The sequence below is a fragment of the Hippopotamus amphibius genome, chromosome 3 (genome assembly GCF_030028045.1).
Source record: "Hippopotamus amphibius kiboko isolate mHipAmp2 chromosome 3, mHipAmp2.hap2, whole genome shotgun sequence".
Classification (NCBI taxonomy): Eukaryota; Metazoa; Chordata; class Mammalia; order Artiodactyla; family Hippopotamidae; genus Hippopotamus; species Hippopotamus amphibius.
The window spans coordinates 124552921-124577195 of record NC_080188.1 but is presented as its reverse complement, the minus strand read 5'-3'; the positions used below and the strand labels follow the sequence as shown (position 1 = coordinate 124577195).

At 45.3% G+C, this 24275-nt stretch overlaps 1 protein-coding gene across 5 annotated transcripts in view; it reads left to right on the top strand.

Annotated features, from left to right (window-relative positions):
- LOC130849784 (phospholipase A and acyltransferase 3) overlaps positions 1-24275 on the top strand; it is a 29874-nt gene continuing 5599 nt past the window's right edge. Inside the window, exons 1-4 of one of the 5 annotated variants that reach the window (XM_057728944.1) lie at positions 1-118; positions 590-677; positions 16570-16672; positions 21750-22018. In XM_057728944.1, the coding sequence (XP_057584927.1) occupies positions 663-677; positions 16570-16672; positions 21750-22018 (387 nt within the window). In that variant the 5' untranslated portion in view covers positions 1-118; positions 590-662. The other 4 variants (XM_057728943.1, XM_057728947.1, XM_057728942.1 and 1 more) reach the window with 4 other exon arrangements.

Here is a 24275-nt window from a genome sequence, read left to right as displayed (position 1 = left end):
ATGAGCCAGTCACACGGGGAGGAGGAGGGGCCGGGTGACCTCACGCTGGCCGGGACTCTGCGGCCATTTATCCGGTTCCGTTTGCCGTGGAGGCCGCGCTACGCATCAAGTCGGCGAGGTGGGTGGAGCGGTACTTCCCGGCCCTTCCGCAAGGGTGAGGCGCCTGGGGTGACTCTCTCGGTGTCCCGGGCTGTGTGGGGGATGGAGAACATGGGTGAGAGGGGAGTGAACAAGTTAGGGAGCAGCTCAGGGCCGCGGCCGGGGAGGGAGGGCCCCGCTGACTCTCTGGGGCGCGACGCCCGCGCGGGTGACACGCATCGCGCTCCCCGTCGCCGCGTCGCCCGGCTTCTCCGGTTTCAGGTGAACCTCCCTGTCCCCGTTCACGGGATTCGGTTCTTTCGCAGCCGAGGGCAGGGCCAGGGAGGGGTCCGGCGGGGAACTCGCAGGGAGTGAGCCGGTGGTTCTGGGAGGGCTTGGAGACCAACCGGGCAGGGCACGGTGTCCCCGCCAGACGCCACTGTCCCCTGGGGTCTTGGGGACGCTGTTTGCTGTTTCTGTACAATGAATCCCTGCTTCCCCCTGCTTCCAGGCGTTTCCGCAGCTGAGAAAGCCAACTCCAGCCTGAAATTGAGGGCCCCCCATCGCCCGCGTCACCAAAGAGGATGCACGCGCCCTTTGTAAGTGCGGCGGGCGTGGGCTGGGGGTGGGGGCCGTGTTGCGGTGGGTCTGAGTCTCACTTCAGAGAGAGGGTCCTTGAGGATGTGGGGCCACACCTCCACTGGCCAGAGATGTAGGTCGGTGGGTATCCGTTGGAGTTGTCTCAGTGTGAGAACTGGCGTGGGCAGGTTTGGAGGCCGCCCTGCCTGAAACAGGCCCCGGCGATCAGACCAGAACATTTGGATGGGCTCCTGGGCTGAGTGTCTGGGGCTGCACCTGCTGCCCCCTCCCCCACCCCGCGCGCGCCTGGGTCTGATCACAGGGTCCTTCTGTGGTCTCAGCTGATGCGCCTCAGGACCCACCCTCCCAGCAATTTCCCAACTCTCCCTTTTCCTATTTCTAACCTGTGATGTGGTTCAGAGCTCATCAAGCGGCTTAGCAAATGCTTCCTTTCAGCCTAGCAGGACCCGCTGCAGAGAGGTTCTGAGCCGCGCTGTTGAGGTAGACCCCCTGGGATTGTGTTCCTGCTGAGCACCTTGCTGTGGCACTTTGATCACGTTTCAAATCCACTCTGCTCCCCAGAGCCAGGATTATCTGACTTAATACTTATGAAGTGCTTCACACACATATTAAGTGCTCAACTGTAATTCATTGCTGTGATTATGATTATGTTGTTATTATGATTAAGATTTAATCCGTGTAAAGGGCTTAGCACCTGGCATATTTGATGCCTGGAGTGGTCATTTAAAAACATCCCTCTCCTTTACCGAACGACATTATTTTCAGTAATAATCATGAAATGCATAGTAATAATGGCCAGAAAAGAAACACAGTCAAGTTTCTTCCCTTGAGCTTTGGATATGAAATCATACCAGTGAAAGAATAAAAACTGAAAAATAAAGTAGGTGTTATAGAGAAAAAGAGAAGTAGTGGGTTAATAGTTTGTAATTGCATTAGTGTATTTTTGACAAAAACATCCTTACATGTAGCTTGGTCACAGTAGTGAATAACAATGCCGTTACAGTTTCTGTTATGAACTTTAATTTATGAAAAGTTGTCCTTGTCTCTGACGAAATAGATCTTCTTTGTATATTCATGTTCAACACCCAGGAGAGCTAGATCTGTCAACCTGTCTTTATTCACAGTTGAACACAAAACATTTTTATTTATTGAATAAAATTTCTTATTGGAGTATAGTTGATTTACAATGTTGTGTTACTTTCTGCTTTACAGCAGTGTGAGTATGTTATACATATACATATATCCACTGTTTAGATTCTTTTCACATATAGGTCATTACAGAGTATTCCGCAGAGTTGCCTGTGCTACACAGTAGCTCCTTATCTATTTTATGTATATGAGGGTGAGTCAGAACTTATCCGCACCCCAGTTATATTAAAACTTCTGTAAATTCTACAGCCAGAATGCAGATAAGTTTTGACTCACCCTTGTAGTGGTGTGTGTATGTCAAGAGGAACACTTTTTATTAGTTTTAATTTCAAAAGCTTTTCTCATATGAAATAACAGATATACAAATAGGAAAAGCCTTAAACATTAGGATAACTTTGTCAGAGATTGATAAAATCCCATCTCATAATAAATTGGAGAAATAGCAATGCTGCCTATGTCTAAAAAATTAATTCTAGTGGCTTTATTTTTCTCTTTAAATTTTTTTAAGAACTTTTATTGAGATACAATTGACATATTGTGGCTTTATTTTTTATTTTTATTTATTTTTGCTGACCTCTAGGTATTTCTCTCTCTCTCTTTCTTTTTTTTTGGGGAGGCCGCAATATGTGGCTTGTGGGACCTTACCTCCCTGACCAGGGATTGAACTTGGGTCCTCGCCAGTGAGAGGATGGAGTCCTAACCACTGGACCACCAGGGAATTCCCGATTTTTTATTTTTATTTTTAAAATTTTATTGGAGTAGAGTTGATGTACAATGTGTGAATTTCTTTTGTACAGCACAGTGATTCAGTTATAGATAAATATCTATATATCTTTTTCATATTCTTTTCCATTGTAGTTTATCACAGGATATTGAATACAGTTCCCCGTGCTATATAGTAGGACCTTGTTGTTTATCCAGTCTAGTGGCTTTTAAATATATCCACATTTAAAACATTTTCACTAAAACATCTTCACCAGAAAAGTCATTGTAAGTTTTTATCTTATTTGGCAAAATTTTCCCCAGGTTTTCTTCTTTGGCAGACATCACAGAAAATGGCTGAATGATGGTGAACTTTGACGTTTATTTAATCCATTGTTTTAGAATAAGAGTCTAGTTCTTGGTGAAACTGATCCAGACTTTCAGACACTTCTCTTTCAAACACTTTTCTTGTGCTGAGAGAGAAGACTTGTCTTCTGGTTAAACAGAAAAATTTAGGACCACAGGGGTTGGCGGCCCAAACTGTGCCGAAAGTGAACTTGAACCATTCTGAGCCATTCGCAACTTACTGTTGGAACAGACACATATAGCCGAGTCTGTCTGTGTGCGTGTGTGTGTGTGTGTGTGTGTGTGTGTGTGTGTGTGTGTGGGCTGACTGTATATCTGAGTGTTCTCTGATTAGACTTCCATGTAGCAGAGTAAGCTTCTTAAAGAATAAGAACTGACAGTGTACTAATTAAAACTCACATATATATTATTAAATCTCAACAGGAACTGCATGAGTTAGAACTTAGACCAGTATCACTGATATTGTTTAAAAGGCTTCGCCCATGGTGATAATAAAGAGAAGGCTGACTTTTGCTGTGTCTTCTCATTGTTTTAAAATTCTCTAGGGACAACTCTCCCCTATTTGTCTGCACCCAGAGGATTCAGCTCTCACTTTCCCACGCTGGGTGTGCCCTTGCCTGGCTCTTAGAGCTTGACAAATGTTAGCTGTTGTGAAAGCAGCTGTCAGGACCTCCCTGGGACGGAGAGGCTGCGTGTCTACCATGTGGAGTCCAGCCCTGAGGCCTCCCCGTCAGGGCCAGTGCTGACCGTTTCTCTCCCTTCTGTGTTTTAAATTGAGTAGAATCTGTGGGCCAGGAGCTTTGCCTTCCCTTCTCCACCCACCCTGCGCTTAAGCCTGTGGCTTATTGAGCAGCTGCTGCCAGAGACCCAAAGGGCATCCGAGGCTCCAGATTTGCAGAAATCAATGGGCCTGCTGTGATCTCGGACTCTAGACTCCCTTATCGACTCCTATATGACCCTCCAGGTGTGCCTGATGACCTGACAGATCTCGGTGGAGCTAGTTAAGGTGCAAAGGGGAGTGGGGAGAAGCGGCTGCCTCGGGCAGGGCAGGGGTTCATCTGCACTTTGGGGGCAGGGGCAAGGCTGGGAGGGGCTTGAGGAGGAAACAGTGTGTCCCTCTTGCCCACAAACCTCTGCTGAGAGTGTTGTCTGTACCAGGCTGGCTGCTCAGTGTAGCTGGCGCGCTGGGCAGGGAAACTGATCACTCCTTCCCGGGGGCTCAGCTCAACAATTATATTATCGGATAAACAGGGCTGCGGCTGATAGACACTCTCCGCTGGGGAGTCAAGGGGACTCACTGAGGAGGTGGAAACATGAAGGAAGAGTAGGAATTTGCCAGTGGACAGCCAAGGGCATTTCAGGCCTAGAACACAGGGACGTAGAGGCAAAGCTCACCTTGGGGATGCCGATCAGATGTCAGTAGCTTCATGTGAATTACTGGGCGTGGTGAAAAGAACTTGGCCTTTGGATTCAGGAAGACCTGCTGTGTAATCCTGGCATTGCTCCTCAGGGAGTTCTCTTGGGCAAGTTACCTGCCATCTCTGTGCTGTTTTCTAGTCAGTAAATGGTGCTGCTGGTAAGATTCCAGGTAACTTGTGGAAACCCGACGAGTGCCTGGTGACAGCGGTGGTGGTTCCCAGATGAGTTCAGGGGGAGTCCTGGTTCCCGTGGGGTGAAGTTCAACGTGTAGAACAGGTCTGGAGCTTGGAGGTCAAGAGCCTGGGAGGGTGAATGGGTTTTGGCTCCTTTTTCCAAGATATCCATGACCTTTGGGCTGCTGGGGCTGGACCGGTGCCCACCTCTCCCAGAGGCTGGCAAGGGAAGAGGTGACGTGTCAGCCCAACCCCTCCTCTACCTTCTCAGTGGGCTGATGCTGGGGAGTCTGCCCCCACCTCGAATTCTTTGCATCCACCCAGCCTGAGGCACAGGGTCTCAACCCTCTAATAGGCTTAAAGTGCTTTTGCAGCTTTCACCCCCATTATCTCACTTATTCCTCTCACAACTCCGCTGGGTGGGTTTTAACGGCCCTGTCTTACCAGAGACGCTCAGAGAGGTTAAATGATTCCTGCAGGTTACACAGCAATAGAACAGAGGGGACTCACCCAGGGTGGACCGGGCCCTGCTTCTGACACTGCAGCCTCAGATAGACAGGGTTGACGGTGGGCTCCTCGGGGGTTTATTTTCTTGCTAAAGCCTTGGCATCAAAACTCCCGACTCTCTGCTGGGAAAGTCCCTTCTCAGCACTCTCCCTGGACTTCAGATTTTTGGTTTTGTTTTTGAATTCTATGCTTCTAGATGTTTTCCCCAGAGTATCAGAAATGAAGTGGGCGAGGTGAGGGATGTCCACAGTCACCGCAGCATGTGATTTGGGGACAAGGGGAACTTGCTTTCAGGCTGGGTTTCACAACCTCCACAGTGTCTCCAGCTGGTCCTGGAGCTGTCTGTGACCTTCCAAATCCAAAATAATAAAAGCACCTCCCAGAACAGTGGCAGCAAACACTGCCGTTTACAGAACACTACCTATGTGCCAGGTAGTATTTGCTGAGTGTTTTGTAAATATTAATTTGTTTGATCCTCAGGACAACATCATGAATCAGGTGCTGTCATTATCTTCATTTTAGAGCTGAGGAAACGGATCTGGGAGAAGTTGGGTAACCAGCTAGGAAGTGGTAGAACCGGAATTTGAACCTAGGGTGTCTTGCTTCAGAGCCCTAAGGCTGTAATCAGTAAGCAGTTTCTTATAGCCAAATACATCCTGATTGGAACACAGAGCAGCCATATTCATTAGCCTACTTTCTGTATGTTGTGTACGCCTGAAATATTTCATTAAAAAAAAAAGAAAATTGCAAACTTCTGATGATGGGGCTAAATGGTGCTGAGTGTAGGCGGATTGGAATGCTTCCTTAGTGGCCTTGAGTTAAAAAAAAAACACTCTTGGGACTTCCCTGGTGGTCTTGGGAAGCATGGGTAAGACTCCATGCTCCCAATGCAAGGGGGAGGGGGAGGGGCGGGGGGGGCGGGAGGGTGAGTTCGAGCCCTGGTTGGGGAACTAAGATCCCACATGCCGCGAGGTGTGACAAAAAAAAAAGTGTAGGATTTGGGTCTGAATTCTGTCTCCACCACATGCACTTCCCCTTTATCTTTCAAGACTTCAACAGAATCTCAGCTGCTGCCTTTCTAGGAGGACGTCCTATCCTCCTCGTCTCTCTTATACCCATTTCAGCGGGGCTTTTGCCTCCAACTCCCAATAGGAGCTGTTCTCCTAAAGATCAACAGTGACCTCACCCCAGACCCCTCTCCTGACCTCCAGACTCACGCATGCAGCTGCCTCCCTGCCTGTCCTGGTGGCTACCTGGTGGACACTTCAACCCAGCATGCCCTCCCCATCTGCAGCCTGCCCATTCAGCCTCCCAGAAACCTTGAAGTCATGTTTCACTCCTCTTTCCTTTACACCCTACCTCATTCCAACAGCAAATCCTGTTGGCTCTACCTTCAAAGAAATCCAGAATCCATTACTTCTCATCCCCTGCTGCCCGCATCTCGTCTCAGCCAACAACTTCTCTCTCCCCCCTCCCCGCTCCCCTCCTCCCCTCCCCCATCCACTCCAGCCACGCTGGCCTCTGGGCTGTGCCTCTAACACACTGCTACCTGGGCCCTTTGCTCAGGCTGTCCCCTTGGCCTGGATGTTCTCAACATCTGCAGGACCCACTCTCTGCCTTCCCTGACCCCCTTTTACTATGGCAATTCCCTCCTGCCTTCCCCCTCCCATCCCACTCCAGCCCCCTTAACCCTGCCCTACCTTTTCTTTCTTTCTTTTTGTTTTTATTTGGTATCTCTTCTAATATTGTAGATGATTAACTCATTTACTAAGGCTTTAAAGAAATTAGAAAAAAATTTCTGACTCTCTCCCTGATACTGAACAAAAGCTCTGAGAAGAAGGTATCTTAGCTTTGTCCATAGGCATAGCCCAAGTGCCTGGCTCTGTGAACATCTGTTGAATAAATGAGCTAATGAGTGAGTTCTCTGACCCTCCCAGGCAGAGGTGGGTATCCCCAAGGTGAAGGGATTCTCAAGGGTGTCATTGACCAGTTACACCAGTTCCCTGGGGCAGGATGGGGAGTTTGTTAAGGGCAGGGTGATTCTGCATGCCAGCAACCCCTTCTACTGCAATTTGTGTGTCTGAGCCCCACAGCTTGGGATAAAGACTGCAGGCTTGGAGTCAGGAACCCAGTGAGTTCTAGAGCACGTCACAGGCTTGTCTTAGTGCAGTTGTCACTGTTGTTATTGTCCTGGACTCCCTCAGTGCTTTACTTCTGCCTCTCCCAGAACACCAATCACTTACATTCAGAAGAAGAGTTTAAAGATGCTATGCAGCTGAAATGAATAGGTGGACATAGTTGTGATAAAGCAAAAATACAGTAGCATAACAGCAGAGTATAGGTGGTGGGTGTACAGATGTTTACTGAAAAATGCTTTCATTTCGAATATTTGAAAATTCAAACTAGTGTTTGAAAAATTTTCATAATGAAGTGTTGTGGACCATGTTACAAATTTAAAAATGCTCACTGCAGAAAAGCTGGAAAATGCAGAAAAACAAGGAAGCAAAGTAATCACAATAACCACACTTAGCCCCAGCACCTGGAGGGAATCTCTGTTAGGATGTTGGTATCTATCTTTCTAGTCTTTTGTTGTGTGCTTTTGTTTTGTTACACAATAGTAACTGTGTGGATTACCTCAAATTGAACAGTGATGTTTCTCAAGCCTTACGCTGTTTTCTGATTCTAAAACAAATATACATGTATTTACACATTTCCAAAACTAGAAAAGAATTAAAAAAGAAAATTAATACCCCAAATATCATCACCTAGTAATAAACATTGTTTATGTTTTGATGTATTTCCACAGTTTTTTTTTTCATGCGTTGTTTTTCTTTTTTGAACCAAGTTTAAAAAAATAACATTTTTTGTAAAGCTTTTTGTTTTTTTTTTTTTACTTAAAAAACTGAGTTGTTGATTGTACAGGATTTTTTATTAACCATTGTATTATAGACACTTCTTGTCCATTAGTATTCTTTTAAAAGATAATTTTTAAAACATAACTCAATTGCGTGTTAGTATATAAACATGGCAAGATTTAACTAATCTCTTTATGTGGGATATTTAGTTATCTAATGTTTTGCCATTAGATGTGACTTTGTGATGTCTTTCATAGGCATTTCATATTATTTCCTTAAGATCTGGTCTATAAATAGAAATTGGGTCAAAGGATATGAATATTTTTAAAGTTAGCGATACAAATTGCCAAACTGACCTTCAGAAAAGTTGTACTGATTTATACTCCTATCATCAGTGACTAAGGATGCCTGTGTACCTGCATCTTTTCCTATATTTAGTATTAGTATTTTAATTTTCCCCTAAACCAGGTTTTTTGTTTTTTTTTTTTTAATTTTTTGGCGCACAGGCTTAGTTGCTCCGCGGCATGTGGGATCTTCCTGGAGCAGGGATTGAACTCATGTCCTCTGCATTGGCAGGCAGATTCCCAACCACTGTGCCACCTAAGAAGCCCTGAAACCAGGTTTTAATATAATTTTATTTTTTGGCTGTATTAGGTCTTGGTCACTGCACGTGGGCTTTCTCTAGTTGTGGAGAGCTGGGGCTATTCGTTTTGGTGCATGGGCTTCTCATTGCAGTGGCTTCTCTTATTGCATAGCACGGACATATCTATGCGCCCAGGCTTCAATAGTTGCAACGCGTGGGCTCAGTCGTTGTGATACGCGGATTCTTAACCACTGCACCACCAGGGAAGTCCCTAATTTACTTTTATTTGATTACTAGTGAGATAGAATATGTTTTCTTGTATTACTGGTAATATGAACTTCTCCTTTTAAAATTATTTATTATACCCTTTCTCAATTTTGATGTTTAAATTTATTATTGATTCACAAAAACTCTGTATATATTGAAGCTCTCGTTTTCTTCCAGGTGGGCATGGTCGTTTGTCTGTGCTGTTTTTTCAATGCACAGAATGTCCTGGTCTGGCTCATTTGGTTGTAAGTAACCGGCAGCCCACTTAAACCAGCTCAAGTAAAGAAGGTTTATTCTTAGGACACATGTGGAGCAGTAAGGGGGTTCTCTTGAAAATCTGAGTACAGGAGCTGTAATAAGGCTGGGGCTCCCAGGGGCTGGGCGGCAGCTCAGCATCACGGTGATTCCAGGCACTGGGCAGCTGGAGTTTGTGCATCTCCCCTCTAGCGCCCCGGCACAGTGTGACTCAGCCAGCTGTTCTGGGTGTGCCTGCTTCCTTCTCTCCCACTGTCAGCAGGGGTCTTCTACTCGGTCAGAGTGGGTGTGAGGGCTCCATCCTTGGTTTGGCCTGTGGTTCACTGCAGTCTCCCTTGCCTTCTCTATGTCATGACTTTTCAATTTTAGCCTCTCTCCCAAAAGCTGTTTTTTATTTTTTTCATTACTTGGTTCAAATTTTTGAGAGAGAAATAGAGAATTTGATTGGCCCAGGCCCACTTATCATGAAGGATCACAGGATGCTGAACTGCTTGTGGCCTGTGCCTTTTTCTGTTCCAGCTGGTGGAAGCTGGGATGCAGTTGTCACAGGGTATAAAATATAGCTGCCTGAGCAGCTGGGATTATGGGTGGTCACTTTCTTTTAAAAGGGAGTATGAATGTAACAGGCAGTGATAGAAACTTTTAATAAGAACTTCAACAACTTTTAATCTTTTGCTTTAATGCCTTTTTCTTTGGCCTTTATCTTTAGAATGTCTTCCTCTATTCTAAGATCTGGTACACATCCACCCATACTATTTAAAATTTTATTTGATGGTTTTTTGTGTTACATTTAAGTGTTAATGATTTTTAAGCATCACTGACATGGTAATATTTACAGGCTCCAGATGGGAGATGGTTTCAAGAAGTTTTGGTGACAGAAATAGACATCTTTTTCAATTAAAAAACTGCAACTTCATCAATATGAAGGACTTTTTTCCCATCTAAAACTCTTTTAAAAGTTTTTACTAGAAAAATAATTCACATTGGTAAGAAACCAATAAAATAATATAACATAAAATATAAAAGTCTCTGAATCCCAACCCCCACTGTATATAATAAACAACACTTTGTTGTATTTTCCTCAGCTCATACATTTTGCATATGAATGTACAACAATGTTTTTTAAGCAAAAATGGGATCATGTTTTCCAAGTTACTTTTTTTCGATTATTTCTATGTTTGCTTGTGTATATCCAAGTTGTTCTCTCTATTGGCTGTATCTACATATAAGATGATTTATTTAAGTGGTCCTTGTTAACGGTTGTTTAGGTGGTTTTTCCAGTGTGAGTTGCGGAGGCCCGATATTGTTCTCCATTTGCTTGCTAAGGAAAATGGCTGTTGCACAGCTCTTTGTAAACTGTGCCTTTGTGGAGAGGATAAAGACTTTTTGTTCTGAAATCCCGTGGGCGCAGAGTCTCAGCTGTGTCTTTCTCATTGGCTGTGTTGTGTGGGAAAGCCCTGGTTACTGTGCTCTGGAGAGTTTCTGGCTCTCTGCTGGCTGACCTTGTTCCTGGGGGAAGAACCATCTGACCACAGGATACAACTAGGTTTCTGGGACTGGGGATCAAGCTGCGTGAGGGAGGGATGACTGTTGATGCAAACTGAAGGGCTAGAGAGTGAATATTTTACTATCTCTGGTCTCTGTTGCAACGGCTCTGCTGCTGTAGAGAGAAAGCACCCTTTGCCACAAGGTAAATCATGGGGTTGGCTGTGTGCCAGTAAAACTTCATAGACACGGAAGTTTGCAGTTCATATAATTTCATGTGTCACAAAATACTCTGTCTTTTGACTTTCCCCACAACCATTGAAAAATGTAAAGATCATTCTTTACTTGCATACAGTAATAAGCAGAGGCACAAATTTGACCTAATGACTTTTGTTCTAATACTTCTAGTTTTATAGCATGATTTCTCAAGTTCTTAATCTTGATTCAGCTCAGTTGGCTGTGTGTATCATTAAGCAGTTGTTTCTCCGGTTAGAGTTTAGTGAAAGAGTGTGAATTATTTATATCCTCTGTTCATGGCACCCTGTCCTCACTCGTCCCTGCAAGACCCCTTGTCTTCTGTTTTTTTTAAGTTCCCTTTTATCATCGTTCCTCTCTCCATCTTCCCAATAGCTAGGTAGCATCCTAATATATTTAATATGTGTTCTTTAGATTCCTTTGTTGTTGCTTTTTTAAAAAAATAAATTTATTTATTTATTTATTTTATTGGCTGTGTTGGGTCTTCATTGCTGCACAAGGGCTTTCTCTAGTTGTGGCGAGTGGGGGCTACTCTTTGTTGTGGTGTGCGGGCTTCTCATGGCAGTGGCTTCTCTTGTTGCGGAACACTGGCTCTAGGTGCATAGGCTTCAGTAGTTGTGGCACATGGGCTCAGTAGTTGTGGCTCACAGGAGTAGTTGCTCTGCCGCATGTGGGATCTTCCTGGGCCAGGGATCGAACCCGTGTCCCCAGCATTGGCAGGCAGATTCTTAACCACAGTGCCACCAGGGAAGTCCTGTTGTTGCTTTTTGAAAATTATTTTTTCAGGTATGGTTCTTATAATATGTGTATTATTGGCTTGTGTGTGAGTATCTTTAATATATACAAGTGGTATTTTGCAGAGCTCAATCTAATTTTTTCACTCAGCACTGTATCTAAAAGATTACCCACATGGTCACATGAACATCGAGTTCTAGCTTCTAACTAGTGCATAGAGCTCCATGGGCAAGTCCACTACCTTTCACTTCATTTTAAAAAAGAAATTCCCTTGAGTGGTGTCATGTTTTAAGCTAGTGCATATTTGGAAATATTTGCCTTTTGCCCTTACAAGGGACAGGCAATATGACTGAATATAAAAAAAAAATCACAGCTTTTTTGCTTTCAAATTGTAGATATCCATTTTTTTAAAGTTAAAAATTTATAGCTACTTGTAAAAGAATGAATTCATAACACTTCCTAACACCATACACAAAAATAAACTCAAAATGGATTAAAGATCTAAATGTAAGGCCAGACACTATAAAGAGAGGAAAACATAGGCAGAACACTCTATGACATAAAGCAAAGCAAGATCCTTTTTGACCTGCCTCCTAGAATAATGGAAATAAAAGCAAAAATAAACAAATGGGACCTAATGAAACTTTAAAGCTTTTTTTTTTTTTTTTTTTTGTTTTTGTTTTTTTTTGTTTTTAACTTTAAAGCTTTTGCGCAGCAAAAGAAACCATAAACAAGACAAGAAGACAGCCCTCAGATTGGGAGAAAATATTCACCCATGAAACAACTGACAAAGGATTAATCTCCAAAATATATAAGCAGCTCATGCAGCTCAAAAAAACAAAAAACCCAATCCACAAATGGGCGGAAGACCTAAATAGACATTTCTCCAAAGAAGACATACAGATGGCCAACAAACACATGAAAAGATGCTCAACATCACTAATCATTAGAGAAATGCAAGTCAAAGCCACAAAGAGGTATCACCTCACAGCATGGTCAGAATGGCCATCATCAAAACATCTAGAAACAGTAAATGCTGGAGAGGGTAAGGAGAAAAGGGAACGCTCCTGCACTGTTGGTGGGAATGTAACTTGATACAGCCACTATGGAAAACAGTACGGAGTTTCCCTAAAAAACTAAAAATAGAACTACCATATGACCCAACAATCCCTCTACTGGGCATATACCCTGAGAAAACCATAATCCAAAAAGAAACATGTACCGCAATGTTCATTGCAGCACTATTTACAATAGCCAGGACATGGAAACAACCTAAATGCCCATCCACAGATGAATGGATAAAGAAGATGTGGCATATATATACAATGGACTATTACTCAGCCATAAAAAGGAATGAAATTGAGTTATTTGTAGTGAGGTGGATGGACCTAGAGTCTGTCATACAGAATGAAGTAAGCCAGAAAGAGAAAAACAAATACCACATGCTAATGCATATATATGGAATCTAAAAAAAAAAAACAAAATGGTACTGATGAACTCAGTGACAGGACAAGAATAAAGATGCAGATGTGGAGAACAGACTTCAGGACATAGCGGGGGGTGGGGTGGGAAGGGGAAGCTGGGACGAAGTGAGAGAGTAGCATTAACATAGATACACTACCAAATGTAAAATAGATAGCTAGTGGGAAGCTGCTCCATAACGCAGGGAGATCAACTCCATGATCCAGTGATGACCTAGAGGGGTGGGCTGGGGAGGGTGGGAGGGAGGCTTCTCAAGAAGGAGGGGATATGGGGATATATGTATAAATACAGCTGATTCACTTTGTTATACAGCAGAAGATGGCACAACAATGTAAAGCAATTATACTCCAATAAAGAGCAGGGGAGAAAAAAAAGTAAAAAGAATATGAATTCTCCAAATAGAAGATTTAAAGTAAAGATATAAAATAAGTAAATAATCAAGAAATTTAAAAACTTTGGTATTAAAAAATAAAATAATCTAAACAATTAAAACATTTTATGTATTAAAAAATTAGTGTTTAAAAAATTAAGGTCTACTTTACGCTTTTAGTGTTCAGTTTGATGAGTTGTTTTTTTTTAAATGCAAAGATATTTATTTATATTTATAACATTTATAATATATAAATATATTTATTTTTATTTTACTTTTTCATATGCCTTTTAAACACATATATCTGTGATAGCTTTGTGCCTTTCCATGCTTTTCCTAGGCAATTGGTTTCATAGAATATTGCTGATATATTACTCTTCACAGATCTCCCCAGAACACAGAAATCTGTCTGCCTATGCTTTACTAATCGATGAGTTTTGATAAACACAGAAAACTGAGGAACCATTCACCGCCATCAAGTACAGAATAGTACAGAAAGTTTAATTGCTCTGAAATTCCCTCGTGCCCCTTTCTTGTCAACCCCTTTCCTGACTCCTAGCCCCTAGCAACCACTGACTTCTGTTCTATGGTGATGCCTATTCTGGAATGACATGTAAATGGAATCACATAGCATGCATGTTATTGGTATGGCTTCTTTCACTTAGCATCAGTATTTAGTGTTATAAATTGAGTTCCTTTGTAGATATTTTAGTCGCTCTGTGTGTGTGTGTGTGTTTGTGTATAAATATATATGTATAGTTTGCAAGCATGTTTCTCTGTGTAGGTCTCCTTTCATTGGTATCTGCCTGCGACACAGGGAGCTCCTCGGGTCTGTGTACCTAATGGCTGCTTATTACTTGACATCATATTACTGATGTCCCAACTGTCTCCTTTTCAAATCGGTAGCCTCCCTGAGGGCTGGGTCTCTGCCTTACCTTTATGTCTTGGCTTATTCATGGAAAAGCCCAGTTAAATTCCCCTTTGGGGATCCTTGAAGACCCCATAATTCTCACCAAATAATTAATATATATTTTTTCTTTTATTCTGGAAAACAAATGGGATTCATAAGTCACCATGGTCCAGTGTTCTGAAATAGGTTCTCAGGAAGGTCTGGGTGCTGTCTTCTAGGAAGATAAATTATAATCACTGCAATAAAACAACATGATTCATCTGTAAAATTCCAGAGAAAAGATTTTTTTTTCCGGCCATAGGGGATGCTCATTTGCAGTTTTAGTGTTTCTATAAATAGAAATGAACTGCCATGGACCCTGCTGCACAGCCACTGTAGAGTTGTGATTGGCTCTTCCCATTGTCCATCATATTTATCCCAGGGGAGGCCATACAAGGGGGAGTCCATGCTCCCCCTTCATCTTTGACAGAATATCTCAGTCAGGCTCACAGAGTTTGGCGGTGGTAAGTGGGCAAACCCCTAGGGGTCTGTCTCCTAAGAGCAAGAGGGTGAGTGGGAAAGGGCCGAGAGGCTGGAACAAGCTCTGATGGGCTCTGTCTCTAGGTGTTCTAAAGAGATTTAAGGTTGGTTTGGACCAGAGAAGCTCATCACCCCTAATTCTGGTCCAAGTAAGAGCAACCCCCACATGCAGCACTTAGCACAATGTCTGGTAATGGAGCCTCAATATATTGAATGAAAATGATCTTGAATCTCCCCGAGTTTTCTCAGGCTCTGGTCGGCTGAGCTCCCCTAACAGGGCGGGCTCTGAAGAGCATTTCAGCAACCTTCCCACCTTCCCCTGCGCACGCACGCACACTTCACTCTCGCACACACGCTCATTGTGATATAATGAGAAATGTATATTTAGTCTTGGTCCTGGGCTCCTGCCACAGAGCTCTAAAACCCGAGGAATTTCCCGAGTGGTAGAGGCGAGAGGAATGTCTTTTGTCATTCAGCATAAGCTCCTTTCAACCGACCAGGTGATCGGAGGGCTGGGGGTTGCATTAATCACCAGTGGCCAATGGTTTAATCAATTTCGTCTACACTGAAGCCTCCATAAAACCCCTAACTAGGGTGTAGGTGAGAGCATGGAGGTGCTGGAGAGAGGTGGTCCCCGGAGGGGCACGGAAGCTCTGCCTCCCTCCCCCCACAGCTCGCCCTCTGCATTTCTGGCTGCTCCTGACTTGTGTGTTTTCTAGTAAACTGCTTATTTAGCAAGTGAACTGTTTTCCTGAGTTCTATGAGCTGTTTCAGCAAACTGTCGAACCTAAGGAGGGGGTTGTCAGAACCCCCAATTTCTAGCCGGTTGTTCAGAGTACAGGTAACAACCTGGGGCTTGCAATTGCTGTCTGAGGTGTGTGGGGGTCTCAGTCTTCTAGGACTATGCCTGTGGGGTCTGCGCGAACTCTGGGCCGTTCGTGTCAGAATTGAGTTAAATTGTGGGACGCCCAGTCCGTGTGCACCGAGGACTGAATTGCTTATTGTGGGAAACCCACACATCCAGTGTCAGAAGTACTGGTGTGAGCACAGCGCAGAGGAGAGTTTTCCTTCGCTTGTCATACAGACACACACACACACACACACACACACACACCCCACTCCCCGCACACAGACACACACACCCTCTTATCCTTGGGATGAGCAGCCAGGGGACATTACTGCCAGAGGCTGACACCAATTCTCTGCCAGGCCCTGAGCCAGGTCAGAGAGTGTCTGTGAGACACCCTGCAATTTGACCCCCCCCCCCGCCCCCTCAGGGTCCCCAGATGAGCAGCTTTAATCAACTAACCCGTAGCGTTTGCCTGATGGTCAGTGTGGTGGTCAGGACACTGGGCCTGGGTATCAGGCAGCCTAGCATTGAGTCCTGACCATGTCACTCAGGGGCTGTGTGGCTTTGCGAACATTCTTTTGCATCCCTGAGCCTTGATTTCTTCACTCATAACATGGGGTTTACAGCAGTGCCCACCTCATAAGAGGGTTGTGTGAGTTTATTGAGCTGTGCCTGTAAAACCCTGAGCAGAGTGCTTGGCTCAGAGTAAGAGGTCAAGAAATCATATTCCTAGAAAGAGGAACAATAAGGCAGAAACCCCAGCTAATGAAGAAGCCCTCAGGTGTGCGCTTTGCAAGTTGTAATGACAGGTGGGCAGGCCCGTAGACCCTGCAGGTGTGGGACACAGCCTTGTGAAGTGGGACTGGCATTGGACTGGCCGGCATGGCTCAGGAGGATGCCCTGGAGCGCTGTGAGCTGGAGGCCGCTGAGCTGCCCCCTTCTAGCTGAGCCTGGCCCCTGGTTCCAAGCCCTGGTATCACCTCTAACAGCCCTCTTCTTGGTTTTGCAGCCAGAGCCCCAGCCTGGAGACCTGATCGAGATTTTCCGCCCTTTCTACAGACACTGGGCCATCTACGTTGGCGATGGATATGTGATCCACCTGGCCCCCCCAAGTAAGGGCGCCCAGGGCTCCACTGTGCTGGGTGGGAGCAGAGGGAGATGGGGGAGCTGTGGGTAACAGGGGACCCCTACATTCTTCTTGCCAACCTCCCCCCCACGCCTCCACAATTGGCACTTGGTTCCTGAGTGCTACAAGAAGACAGCTTGGTGTGGGGCAATGGTTTTCAAACCCTGCTCCTTGGAACCCCAGGGCCATGCAGAGAGACTGAGTTGGGCTTCCAAGAAGGCAGTTCTGCTTTTCATGTATTTTATATATTATGACTTTGTATAAAATACCTTTGATCCTTAAGTGCAAATCTCCTGGGAAGAGCACAGGTGTTTGGGCAGCAGACTTGGCTGTGAATCCAGTTTCACTTTCCACCTTTGGTTTCCTCATCTGTAACCTGAGGTTAAGAATCCTTGACTTGGAGAATTGTTGTGAGAATTCCCCACCCCTTTTCTCAAACTTTTTACTTCAACTGAAGTATAACCTAAATACAGTAAAGTGCACAATGTAGTCAAGTGTATAGTCAGTGAATTAAAAAGATGTATCCATCCATGTGACCATGACCCTATCAAGATCTAGAACATTTCCCCTCCCCAAAGAGGCCCCCTCATGCCTCTTCCCTATCCTCTCTCCCTCCCTAGAGGCAGCCACTCTCCTAGGTTCTCCTGCTGTAGGTTAGTTGTGCCTGTTCTAGAAGGTTAGGGCAGAGGAATCACACAGCCTGTGCTCTTTTGTGTCTGGCTCTTTCACTGGCCCGTGAGGCCGTCCCTGTTCTGACTTTTCCATTTCTGTGTGCCTTCGGTTATGTGAATACCCCTCAGTCTGTTACCCATTCTTCTGCTGATGGGCATCGATGCTTCCAGCTGTGGGGTGCTCTGTGAGCAGCTGCTCTGGACATTCTTGCGTGTGTCTTTTGCTGACTAAGAATGGTAGCAAAATGAGTGATGTCACCTGTGTTTACAGAGAAATCATAAGTAACCACGGTAGATGTCACCATCCCCACCCTGGTCAACCAAAGCACCAACACCTGCAACCACATAATCTGCCTTTTCTTCTGTTTCAATACAAATGTGCCCCTGCCCTTATTTAAAAAGCCAGCCTCTACATGTGTGCCTTGGACACCCTCCTGTTACTTCACAAGCACTTTGCCCTCTAATTCCCCCCTTCCTTCTGTATTATTCCTATTGGCCTAGAAACCATTGGAATATCTCCCACTGATAAAACAAACACTCCCTCGACCTTGCATCCTCTCTAGCTAACTTCTCATGGAGCAGATCTCCTGTCTGCCATGACCATTGCTGTTTCCTCGTTTGCCATCCTCTCTTCAGTTCCCTTCACCAGGCAGAATTTCTTCCTCCTGGAGCAGCTCTTATCAAGGCTACGTCAATACGATCAATATCGTGGTCCCAGCTTACTTGGCTTCTCTGCCGCATTTAACACGAGTGAGCTCTCTCTGCTCTTCACTTGTCACTGTCTTTCTTCCTTTCCCACTGAGCCCTCCTTCTTAGTGTCCTGTGTGAGTGGTAGCTCCTCCTCCTCTCCCATATCCCTAATTTTTTTTTATAAATTTACTTATTTATTTATTTATTGGCTGTGTTGGGTCTTTGTTGCTGTGAGTGGGCTTTCTTTAGTTGCAGTGAGCAGGGGATACTGTTCGTTGCAGTGTACGGGCTTCTCATTGCAGTGGCTTCTCTTGCTGTGGAGCATAGGCTGTAGGTGTACGGGCTTCAGTAGTTGTGGCACGTGGGCTCAATTGTTGTGGCTCATGGGCTCTCCAGCACAGGCTTAGCAGTTGTGGCGCTTGGGCTTAGTTGCTTCGAGGCATGTGGAATCCTCCTGGAACAGGGATGGGACCTGTGTCCCCTGCAGTGGCAGGCGGATTCTTAACCACTGCACCACCAGGGAAGTCCCTATCCCTATTTTTTTTACTCCTCCCTCATCTGGTCCCCTGGCTACTAACACCTTTGATTTGTCAGTGTCTCCCTAAGACCATTACCTTAACTTGATTTTAACACTGCTCAGCTTCAGACTTGTGTAACCTCCTGACTTGGAATCTTCACTTGGGTGTCTTATTGGCATGTTGAACTTGATATACCCCAAATGGAGGGTTCCAGTGGACAATACCATCCAGTTGCTTAGATCAAAAGTCTAGGCATCATCTTCGATCCTTTTCACCACATATCTAATCCATCAGGAAATCCTATTGGTTTTATCTCCACAACAGACCCCCAATCTGATTACTTCTTAGCATCTCCACGGCTGTGCCCTGGGGTACGCTACCATCTTCTCTCACCTGATGCTACTGCAGCTTCTTGTTGGTCTCTCTGCCTCTAGTCAACTTATGGTCAGTCCTTCCTTCACTGGGTGGCCACCATAATCATTCTAATATATAAATCTGATTATGTCACTCCTCTCCTTAAAGTTTCGACTGGAGTTTCCATCACATGTAGAATATGTTTCAAATCTGTGCTGTGACTTGTGAAGCCTGGCGTAGTCTGGCCTCTGCCTGCCTCTGTGACCTTCCTGAAGCTTCCTCTTCCCTCCTCCTGGGTCTTTAGACTTCAGCCACATTGGGCTCCTTGCAGCCTCAGGCATGCCACGTTCCTTTCTTCCTGAGGTCCTTGCCTTTGCTCTACATGCTGCTTGTGGTGCTCTTTCCTGGCTCTCAGCACAGCTGCCTCCTCTTCATCATTCAAGTCTTAACTCAAATGCCCATTTCTGGGTGTCGCTTTCCCCAGCCCTGAGTGAGAGCAGCTTCCCCTGGTCATCCTCTTCTATGTGACTTCACTTAATCTTCTCCATAGCATTTTCAGTACCGGAAAGTGTCATTTTTTCTATTTGCTGCTTGTCAGTGTCCTTTCACTAGAGTGTAAACTAGTTGAGGCAGGTGAGCTGTCTATTTCATGTCTGTTTTCAGCACCTTGGACAAGGCCTGGCACAGAGTAGGGCCTTGGTGTTGCTTGACTGCACTGAGTGGGTGTTACTGCTGGACAGGAGACAGGGAAAGACATGACAGGGGATCTGGGTGGACAGTTGTGACACCCATCATTGGGTAAGTGATGCTCCTGAAAGGGAAAAGATGCTTCTATCTGCATCTTCTCACTAGAGCTTAACAAAAATCCCGTGAATTAGGTGAGGCAAGGAGGACTGACAACCTGCTACTGAGAAAACGGTGGAAAGTAGAATTGGAAGGAAGCTTAGAGAACAACCCAATAATAACGAGAGCGGACAGTTGCTGGGCACTCACCCTGTACCAGGCACTGGTGGAGGCACCTTACTTAGTCAGTGTCTTTCATCCTTGCAGCTCCCGGTCCAGTATTGTAGGCACGGGTAGAACTTACTGGCCTTATTCTACAAGGAATTGGGGACTCAGAAGTTAAACCACTTGTCCAAGGTCACATAGCAGGAAAGTTGTGGAGGTGGGACTCAAACCCTGGCTGTCTGACTCTCTATTCCCTGCATTTAAACACGACGCTATACTCTCAAATCTGAGGTTCCCCCAGGTCTAGTCATCAATTGTTTGCCATGTCCATGTGCCCCTCTTCAATTGTATAATTGGTGTTTTCTTTAGACTAACTTTAGACTACCTTTAAAAAGGAAAATCATTCTTTTAAAAGGAACTTTAACTTCCTATAATGATGTATGTTCGTGAATCCATCTTAGTTGGTATTTGTGGATTCCCAGTGTTGGCTCAGGAAAGTTAAAGGACACGTCAAAACCATGCAGTGATGGAACCAGAATCAGAACCCGCAGCTTCTGACTGTCAGCCTGTGTCCTCACTCAGCACGGTATCACCCAGGAGCAAAGTATAAGGAAGTCCTCACTCTTAGGTGTGGACTCTGAACTTCATCCCTTAGAGTTGGTTCCCTCTGAAATTCTTTGTTCCAGGCACCTTGCTTGCCTTGCCCCAGTCCCAGCCCTGCTGCCCACCTGCCTAGGGGCTGAAGGTGGATGGGTCTCAGGAGCTCCCCTGATCCCGTCCCCACACTGACCCTTTCCACAAACTCGGGTTCAAACGCAGAACCATCTTTTATTTACTTCGCTGAATCCTTCAAGCTCCTCCTGCCCTATTAATAGCAAGTCTGAATTCTTCTCATTTCCTAAAATCTCAGGACTGTACCCAGGGCAGAGGGGTTAGTCCTCTTTGGCAAGCATAGCAGAACAGGACCTGGACCCTGATCGGACCCTCTTGCCTTGCTTGTTGCTGTCACATGGTGCCACAGTGGAGGATGGGTCCTGCCCAGTGTAATAGGATGCTTCACCTGCTGGGAAGAGCCCTAGGGGTTCCCGACTGCGGCAGGGCCACAGAGGCTCTTTGAGGGAGAGTGAGCCTCCTCTGTGATGTTCCCTGGGGTCTGCCTCTTTAGTGCAAGCCCACTTTTTCAGCCGTCATACCCAAAGCTTGCCCCTCCCCACATGGTGTAGGCTGGCTGCATTGGGAGGGATGCTCAATCTCTGTGCGGGCATCAGCTTTCCCTCCCCACCATCCCGGTCCTTGTAATGACCCCAAATCCCTTTCTTCAAGGCAATTTCATTTCTGGAAGCCTGTTCCCCTGTGCAGCCCCTCAGCTTTGGCCAGGGCTGTGCTGGTGTACCCTGTAGACCTCCCTGGTGTCACACCGCTGGGAGGAGCTTGGGGTTTTGGTCCCTTTGCTCCAAGAAGGATGGGATCCGCTTCTGCAAATCCATCTGCCATTTCTGCAGTAATCAGCTTTGTATGTGTCATGGAAGTGCAGTCATGGTAGGATCACAAAAAGTTCACACTCCATTCCCCCATGGAAATGGGTATGCTCAGGGCCATATTTGCACAATCAAGAGGGCTGCTGAAGTGTCACAGGGTGTTGAAGGCCAGCTTCTCTAGATTAAAAATAATCACAGCAAATCATGGAACTTAACTCCTCCTCCTTTCAGATAAGGAAATCAGGGCCCAGAGACCACAAGCATCTTATCCAAAGCCACACATCTCTGACACTTTCATATCTGCTCATCCCCTTGTGTATATGGCGGATGCCAGGCTGGGGCTGCTCTGAGCCCCTGTGGGCCGGCCCAGGCCAATCCCTCTGTTCCTCATCCTGAATCCACAGGCGAAATCGCGGGGGCTGGTGCGGCCAGTGTCATGTCTGCGCTGACCGATAAGGCCATCGTGAAGAGGGAGCGGCTGTGCGTCGTAGCCGGGAGAGACCGGTACCAGGTAAACAACAAGCACGATGGCAGGTATGACCCGTTGCCTCCCAGCAAAATCGTCCAGCGGGCAGAGGAGCTGGTGGGCCAGGAGGTTCTCTACAAGCTGACCAGCGAGAACTGCGAGCACTTCGTTAACGAGCTGCGCTACGGGGTCGCCCGCAGCGACCAGGTGCGTCCTCAGGGTGTCCCCATCCCTGGGAACCAGACCATTTCCTCAGCTGACCGGGGCATCAGTGTGGGCTGGGCTGGGGTGGAGACAGGGGCACAAACAAGACAGAATAGCAGAGACAGAACCCTGCCCTCCGGGACGTCACAGTCGGGGTGGGGATGGGGGTGGGGAGACGGGCACCGTGGACCAGTGCGGTCAGGGAGTGATGGCCGAGGGCGTGAGCACAGCCATCACTGTCAGCCCGGTTGCCCAGCCCTCCCTGGCCGCCTGACCCTGAGATGGACCCTTCTTGTAGCCCCAGAGGCAGGCTTTCTTTTCCCGCTTTACAGATGCGGAAACTGAGGCTCGGGGCGCTTGTTGATGGCCAATCATTTCATCAAACAAATCTGTGTTGTCTCTTTTCCCGAGAGTTGTCTCCATCTGTGCTGATAGGTAGCAGAGGTAGAATCTGAAGCCCAGGTCTTTTTGACACGGCTTTTCCTGCTTATATACAGCACTGTGCTCAGTGGTGCTGTAACCCAAGGATGCAGGTTTATTTACTTAGTTGATTTTGACCATGCCTCCTCTCTTTTTTCAATTTTTTTTCACCTTAGTAACTAACTTCTTTCACATTTTCTCTCACTTTCTCCTCTCCTTTTCTCACCCTTCCCCACAGCCCCCCCTCCTTCTATTTAGCTCTTTATTGGAATGTAATTGCTTCTCTCTTTTTTTTTTTGTAAGAACATTGTTTGGAAAAGTTCTTAGATGCCTGTTGATGCAAAAGACTCTAATTTTTTTTATATTTCCATAAAGGATGAGTTTAAGATCAATCAGGTTGTTGATTTTCATTACTTTTTAATTTTTTGAGATCTGGTCTCTTCTTCCTTGTTCACTGTGGTGGTCAAGAGCATGGCCTGGCAGACAGACTGATTCAATTTTCTAAACCGTGGTAATGTACAAGTGATCTTATTGGTCTTGGAGGGTTACTGTGTGAATTAAATGACAGCATCCTTATGTTTCACAGAGTGGCATCTCAGAAAGTGCGCTTAATAAATTGTGACAGTTGAAGGAGTCCTAATGGTCCTCATCTTCATTCTTTTTCTTGGATCACCCAGTGTCTTGTCCACTGGGCTGTCTGGGCCACAGAGACTTGCTGGGGAGGCATTCACCAGCACCCCTACAAGGATCATGTCCGGCTTCCTCAATCTGCTGTTAACCAGCTGTGTTTGCTGCCCTGACCTGCATGTTGGTTAGTTCATCCTATGCTCTGTGATGATACAGGCGATAACTTCATTGGGTATTCTCTTATTTTTTTCTTCAATCAATAATGTTATTATTATTCAATAAATATGGATGTAAATATACAAAAATGTGTATAAATATATGTATATATAATACATATGTTTACACATACATATATGTACATATGTACAATGCATATAGATGTGTGTGAAAGGTGATTAATACAAAATTTGACTAGTAGCAAGTTCACACCTAGCTAGGTAAAGATAGGGCAATACTGCCAATGTTTGGTGAAGAGTCCCAGAATCTCTGGGTCACAGTCTAGTTTCATTTTCCCTGACAGTTTATAAGAGCCTCCTTCTGGGAAAGTCAGTGGGCAGGTCCATGAGAGGAATCTCATGAGTCGGATTACAAATGCGATGCAAGCAGAAAGCACCTGGGGGAGGATGGCACTCAGCACATCTATCTAGTGGGGATAATGACCTTCAAAAGCTTTGACTTGAGTCACATTTGCTGCATACTGTCATCCTGCTATCTTCTTTACTAGTATCCTTTAGAGATGTCCTTCAGTTCTCTCCTGTGTTAATGCTTTTATCCTCTGTAACTCACATCTTTCTCTTCCTTGGATTACTGTCTTATTTTGGTGGAACACCACCTCTAATAGATTCTGAGAAAGGATGCATTTTAAAAAGACCGTGCATCCCTGAAAACGTCTTCATTTTATCCTCATATTTGATTGATGGTTTGGCTGCGTATGGAATTCAAGGCTGAAAGGAATTTAAAAAACTGTGAAGTTATTGCTCCATTGTCATCTAGTTTATGCTGTTGTTGTCAAGAAGTCTGAACTGGTTCTGATTTTGATCCTTTTTATGTGAACAATTTTATCTTTCTGGAAGCTTAGAGAATCTTCTCTTTATCTTCAGTGTTCTGAAATTTCACTATGATAAACCTTGTGTGGATCTGTTTTCAAGAATTGTACTAGGCATTTGATGACACTTTTCAGTCTGGAAACCCTATTCCTTCAATTCTGGGAAGA